The following is a 6,819-nucleotide window of genomic DNA, read 5'->3' on the forward strand; positions in this document are numbered from 1 at the left end:
TGCTCCGAGGACTCCAGCGAGGAGGATTTCGATCCTTCCAGGGAATGCTTCATGGCGGACCTCGCGGACGAGCAAGACGACAATGCTCCAGCCAACGACAAGGACGGCGGGGCGGACGTACGGGCAAAGCAACCGGCGGTCCCGCCTGCAGCCCCTTCCTCGTCAAGTTCAGTGGCGCGACAAGCTCAACTGGCGCAGCTCAACGAGCTTCAAGCCAAGCTCGACGAGCAGCGTCGACAAACCCAGGAGCTACGCGCCGCACTCGAGCAGCAGCGTACCGTGCCTGGTGCACATGCCTAGGCTGCGGGACGTGTTGCCCGCGAGCGCATCCTTGCCGACGACAACGTCGACAAATCCCCGGAACTGAAGACGGCGGGCGAAAAGCTCGTCGCTGCGGCTTACCTTCTCCAAGCTATGCCCGAGCCATCGACACCCTCGGGCCGCAACCTGCGCCGCGAGGCACAGGAGCTCATCGAGCAAGCTGCCGTGCAGCAGGCCGAGAGTTCTGCGTCTCGCATGCGCTCGAAGGCCCCGGAGCAGTGTGATGGGACTGCGCACTAGGACCGTGAGGTTTCTGTGCACACACCCCCAGCGGGGAGGGGCAAGGCAGCCGTAGTGCCCGCTGCGAGGGCACCCTCGGTGCGCGAGCGCATCGGGAGAGTTCCCGTAAGGGAGCGAATCCGCGACACTCGCGGACACGCCGGCGACGGCGACGCCCGCAACGTCATCGACGGCAGGAGGTACACCCCTCGACGGGGTGGACGCTTCGACCCCGAGCACGACAGGGGTGAGTCACCGGAGCCCCCGGGCACCCGGGTGTTCAGCCGGGAGATTCGAACCGCGCCTTTTCCCCCGCGCTTCCGACAACCCAACACCCTCGTCAAATACTCGGGCGAGACTGATCCTGCAGTCTGGCTTAACGACTACCGCCTAGCATGCCAGCTAGGCGGCGCGACGGAGATTGCGGCTATCATCCGCAACCTTCCTCTCCATCTTGCTGACGCCACACGAACGTGGCTCGAGCACCTGCCTGCGGGCCAGATCCACGACTGGGCCGACTTGGTCCACATCTTCGTGGGCAATTTCCAGGGCACGTACGTGCGCCCTGGGAACTCCTGGGACCTCAAAGGGTGTCGTCAGAAGCCCCGCGAATCCCTGCGTGACTACGTGCGACGCTTCTCCAAGCAGTGCACCGAGCTCCCCAGCGTCACCCACGTCGAGGTCATTAACGCTTTCCTCGAGGGTACGACGTGCAGGAATCTGGTGCATGAGCTCGCGAGAAGCCGACCCGTTAATACCAACGAGTTGTTCGACGCTGCCACCAACTTCGCCGCCGGCGAGGAGGCTGTTGGTGCCATCTTCGACGACAAATTGAGCAAGTGCAAGGACGATGCGCCCGCGGAGGGCGGCAGCGTCAAGCCCAACACCCCCGCCAAGAAATTGAAGCGGGGGAGGAAGGGAAAGAAGCCGGTCCCACCAAACCAACGTGAGTCGGGGCGGGCGGAGGACTCTGAGGAGGCCTTCGCTGCCGCCCCAGACCGCAAAGGTCCTCGAGGCCCCCCTCGAGGTGGCGGTGGCCAGTTCGACGACATGCTTAAGAAACCGTGCCCTTATCACAAGGGGCCGGTCAACCATACCCTCGAGCAGTGCGAAATGCTCAAGAGGTACTATAACCGCGTCGCACATCGCGACGAAGACAAGAAGAAGGATGCGGGCGACAAAGGTGGAGATGACGAGTTCCCCCCAGTGGAGAACGCCTTCTTCATCTTTGGAGGAGCAACGACGAATATGACTTGTCGGCAGCGCAAGCGCGAGCGCCGCGAGGTCTTCTCCGTCACCAAAGCCACGCCATCCTACCTCGACTGGTCGAAGGATACCATTGCCTTTGGCCGCGAGGACCACCCCGACTACGTCCCGCATCCAGGACGGTACCCGCTCGTTGTCGACCCCATCATCGGCAACACTCGCTTCTCCAAGGTGCTCATGGACGGAGGCAGCGGCCTCAACATCATGTACGCCCCAACCTTGGAGCTCATGGGGATCGGACTAGACAAGCTTCGCCCCAGCAAGTCGCCATTTCATGGCGTTGCGCCGGGGGAAGCGAGTCCAACCCCTCGGCCAGATCGATCTGCCTGTGTGCTTCGGCACAGCAGCCAACTTCCGCAAGGAGGTACTCACTTTCGAGGTGGTGGGATTTCGAGGGTCCTATCATGCCATCCTCGGTCGTCCTTGCTATGCCAAGTTTATGGCCGTCCCCAACTACACCTACCTCAAGCTCAAAATGCCGGGTCCAAAGGACGTCATCACCATTGGCTCTTCGTTCGAGCACGCCTACGAGTGCGACGTTGAGTGCGTTGAGCGCGCGGAAGCTCAAGCGGAGGACGAGGCCCTCGCAGCCACCCTCGACAAAATGGCGAGCGAGGCCTTAGACTCCACGCACCGACACGCCGGGAGCTTCGAGCCCGCCGAGGGCATCCAGAAAGTACCCCTCGACCCAAGCCACTCCGACGACAAGGTGTTGCAGATCAGCGCCACCCTCGACGACAAATAGGAAGTGGTGCTCGTCGATTTCCTCCGCGCCAACGCAGATATCTTTGCGTGGAGTCCCACGGACATGCCTGGCATACCGCGGGAGGTCGCCGAGCACTCCCTTCATGTCCGACCCAACTCCAAGCCGGTGAAGCAGCGCCTAAGATGCTTCGACGAGCTCAAGCGCCGGGCGATCGGCGAGGAGTTGTAGAAACATCTGGCGGCCGGATTCATCAAAGAGGTATTCCATCCCGAGTGGCTAGCTAATCCAGTATTAGTGAAGAAAAAGAGTGGGAGCTGGAGGATGTGTGTAGACTACACTAGTTTAAATAAGACATGTCCGAAGGTTCCCTTTCCTTTGCCACGAATCGATCAGATTGTAGACACTACTGCGGGATGTGAGCTCTTGTCCTTTCTTGATGCTTACTCCGGTTACCACCAAATCAAGATGAACGTGTCCGACCAGCTCGCGACTTCTTTTATCACACCTTTCGGCATGTACTGCTACGTTACGATGCCTTTTGGCCTCAGAAACGCCGGAGCCACCTATCAACGGTGTATGCTCCACGTTTTCGGAGACCATCTCGGGCGCAGCGTAGAAGCATATGTCGACGATATCGTTGTGAAATCCAGGAAGGCGGACGACCTGGTTGCTGATCTCAGGATCGCATTCGATTGCCTACGAGCCAAAGGGGTAAAACTCAACCCCGAGAAGTGCGTATTCGGGGTGCCTCGAGGCATGCTCTTGGGTTTCGTTGTCTCCTAGCGGGGCATCGAACCCAACCCTGACAAAGTCTCGGCCATCACTCGGATGGGACCGATCCGAGACTTGAAGGGGGTACAGAGGGTCATGGGATGCCTAGCGTCCCTTAGCCATTTTATCTCGCGTCTCAGCGAGAAAGGCTTACCCCTGTACCGACTCTTGAGGAAAGCCGAGCGCTTCACGTGGACCCCCGAAGCTCAAGAAGCCCTCGAAAGGCTGAAGGCATCGCTCACTCGAGCTCCCATTCTCACACCGCCTACGGACGGCGAGCCCCTCTATCTGTACGTAGCCGCGACGACCCAAGTGGTCAGCGCGGTGATCGTGGTCGAAAGACAAGGAGGAGGGCCATGCTCTGCCCGTCCAACGACCAGTGTATTACATCAGCGAGGTGTTGTCTGAAACTAAGACACGCTATCCACAGATTCAAAAGCTGCTCTACGCAGTGGTTTTGGCTCGGCGCAAGCTGCGCCACTACTTCGAGGCTCACCCCGTCACCGTGGTCTCATCTTTCCCCTTGGGAGAGATAGCTCGCAACCGGGAAGCCGAGGGTAGAATTGCCAAATGGTCTGTGGAGCTGATGGGGGAAACACTCACTTACGCCCGTCGCAAGGCGATCAAGTCCCAAATCTTGGCCGACTTCGTGGCCGAGTGGACGGACACTCAGCTACCCCCATCGCAAATCCAGGGCGAATGCTGGACTATGTACTTCGACGGGTCGGTGATGAAAACCGGCGCCGGTGCCGGCCTCCTCTTCATCTCACCCCTCGGCGAACACATACGGTACGTAATCCGGTTGCATTTCCCCGCTTCGAACAACATGGCGGAGTATGAGGCCCTCCTTGGTGGCCTCCGCATTGCCATCGAACTTGGCGTCAAATGCCTCGACATACGCGGGGACTCTCAACTTGTCGTCGATCAAGTCATGAAGGAGTCTAGCTGTCACGACCCGAAGATGGAGGCGTACTGCAACGCAGTACGCCGCCTCGAGGACAAGTTCGACGGCCTTGAGCTCAATCATGTCCCGCGCAAGTATAACGAGGACGCCGACGAACTGGCCAAGATAGCTTCAGGGCGGACCACCGTCCCCCCGAACGTCTTCGCTCGCGACATCTCCAAGCCTTCCGCCGAATTCAAGGACCCGCCGGAGCCGGGCCCCTCGTCCACCGGGTCCCCCGGCGGGAACCCCCCGGCGGACGGGGTCGAGCCCATGGACATTGACTTTGGGACCACCTCCGTGGACGAGGCCGAAGCAATGGAAGTCGACGAGGCCCCCGCTTCGCGAGACTGGCGCGTCCAGTATCTAGACTGGATGATTCGAGGGAACCTACCCCCGGACCGCGCTCAGGCGCGACGTCTCGCCAGGCGGGCCAAGTCCTTCGTTCTAATCGACAACGAGCTACACAAGCGTGGCCCCTCGGGTGTCCTGCAACGTTGCATTCCCATCCCCGAGGGCAAGGAGCTGATCCGCGACATCCATGCTGGCATCTGCGGCCACCACGCCGCGCCACGCACCCTCGTGTGTAACGCGTTTCGCCAAGGCTTTTACTGGCCCACCGCAGTCGCCGACGCCACTGACGTCGTGCGGACTTGCGAGGGTTGCCAGTTCTACGCCCGAAAAACACACCTCCCGGCCCATGCTCTGCAGACCATCCCCGTCACGTGGCCGTTCGCCGTGTGGGGGCTGGACCTCGTCGGTCCGTTGAAGAGGGCGCCCGGGGGCTTCACCCACCTGCTGGTGGCGGTCGACAAGTTCTCCAAATGGATCGAGGCTCGACCCATCGGCAAGATCAAATCCGAGCAAGCAGTCCAATTCTTCACCAACATCGTCTTCAGGTTCGGGGTCCCGAACTCGATCATCACCGACAACGGCACCCAGTTCACAGGCAAGAAGTTCTTGGCGTTCTGCGACAGTTTCCACATACGTGTGGACTGGTCAGCTGTGGCACATCCACAGACGAACGGGCAAGTGGAGCGTGCCAATGGCATGATCCTCCAAGGACTAAAGCCGAGGATCTTCAACAAGCTGAACAAATTCGGCCGAAGGTGGCTCACAGAGCTACCCTCGGTCATCTGGAGCCTGAGGACGACCCCGAGCAGAGCTACGGGTTTCTCTCCGTTCTTCCTCGTCTATGGTGCCGAGGCTATCCTCCCCACTGACTTGGAGTACGGATCGCCGAGGCTCAAGGCGTATCAAGAGCAACGAAACCAGCGAGCTCGCGAAGACTCGCTGGACCAGGTGGACGAAGCTCGAGACACGGCGCTCCTCCACTCTGCGCGCTACCAGCAGTCTTTGCGAAGGTATCAAGCGCAGAGGGTCCGGCGCCGAGACCTCAACGAAGGGGACTTGGTGCTAAGGCTTCGACAGGACAACAAGGGCCGCCACAAGCTCTCACCTCCATGGGAAAGACCGTACATAATAGCCGAGGTGCTCAAACCCGGCACGTACAAGCTGGCCAACGAAAAAGGCGAAGTCCTCACCAACGCTTGGAATATACAACAGCTACGTCGTTTCTATCCTTAGCATTTCAAGCTATTTCTATATTGTTCGCAATCGCATTTTCAATTTCCCGAAATAATAAGAAAGCATGCTTCACTTATCGCTTTTTGGGAACCTTCCCGACCCTCGAGGGCTCGGGCGCGCACGAACATTGAGGTACGCTCGGCTTTACCCTCGGCAAAGCCGAGCCTCCCTCGGGGGCTACTACGGGGGGAACCCCCGAACGTCCCCAAAAAGTCGCCAATGTTTTTTCGAAATATTTCCGTCTCGATCCTAAGCTTCTCGTATCCTTGGAAAAACGGATGCGAGGTGTAAGCAACTACGGTACGGGGCTGGCCGAGTCGTGGGGCCGCCTACGCCTCCGGGATACGGCACCCCCCTCACCACCCTACGCCTACGTTGCTTATGAATGCGAACTTCCTCGCAGATGTTTATCTAAGTCGCATACGAAGAACACGGAAATAAAGTAAAGGAACACAGGCTCGATCACACAAGGCCTCGACGGGCCACACATTCAAATTACAAGAACAAATCTCTTATATTCATAAAGTGTGATTACAAGGCACGACTATGATAAACACTAATCTATCTACAATGGGCTTCAAGGCCCAACTGTCCTACAGGCTACCATCCCCCCCTTGCGGGTCTTCAGGGGCGTCGAACTCGGCGATGGGAGGGATGTCCGCCTCGAGCTTCTCGGCAAGGATGGTGGCGAACTCCTCCACGGCCGCGTCGGCTTCATCCATGATGGCCGATGCGGCGTCCGCGTCAGCATCATCCGGCACGACGTACCCCGACGACACCCTCTGGAGATCCATGAGGTAATGCGTCGAGGCCACGGCGAGAGCCCGCAGGACACCGAGGCGGAAGGTGCTCTTGGCGTGTTCGGCAATCCGGCCGCCTAGCGCGCGCAGGCGGCTGATCACCGAACTGCCCGAGACGGCACCCTCCCCCTCGAGCTCTTGACACACACTCACGGCGGTCTGCTCCAGTTCAGCAAACTCTATCTGTGCCGCCGTGAGTGCGGTAT

General features: G+C 59.5%; 1 protein-coding gene across 1 annotated transcript; it reads left to right on the forward strand.

The window, feature by feature from the left end:
* Positions 1-4,004: 4,004 nt before the first annotated feature.
* Positions 4,005-5,381, forward strand: LOC120710533 (the record flags this gene model as incomplete). Its single annotated transcript, XM_039996195.1, has 2 exons — positions 4,005-4,982; positions 5,169-5,381. Coding segments are annotated over exons 1-2 (1,182 nt in total), but the record flags the coding sequence as incomplete, so codon positions are not given.
* Between the last annotated feature and the right edge of the window lie 1,438 nt (positions 5,382-6,819).

The sequence above is a fragment of the Panicum virgatum genome, chromosome 5K, assembly GCF_016808335.1.
Source record: "Panicum virgatum strain AP13 chromosome 5K, P.virgatum_v5, whole genome shotgun sequence".
In the NCBI taxonomy this organism is placed as follows: Eukaryota; Viridiplantae; Streptophyta; class Magnoliopsida; order Poales; family Poaceae; genus Panicum; species Panicum virgatum.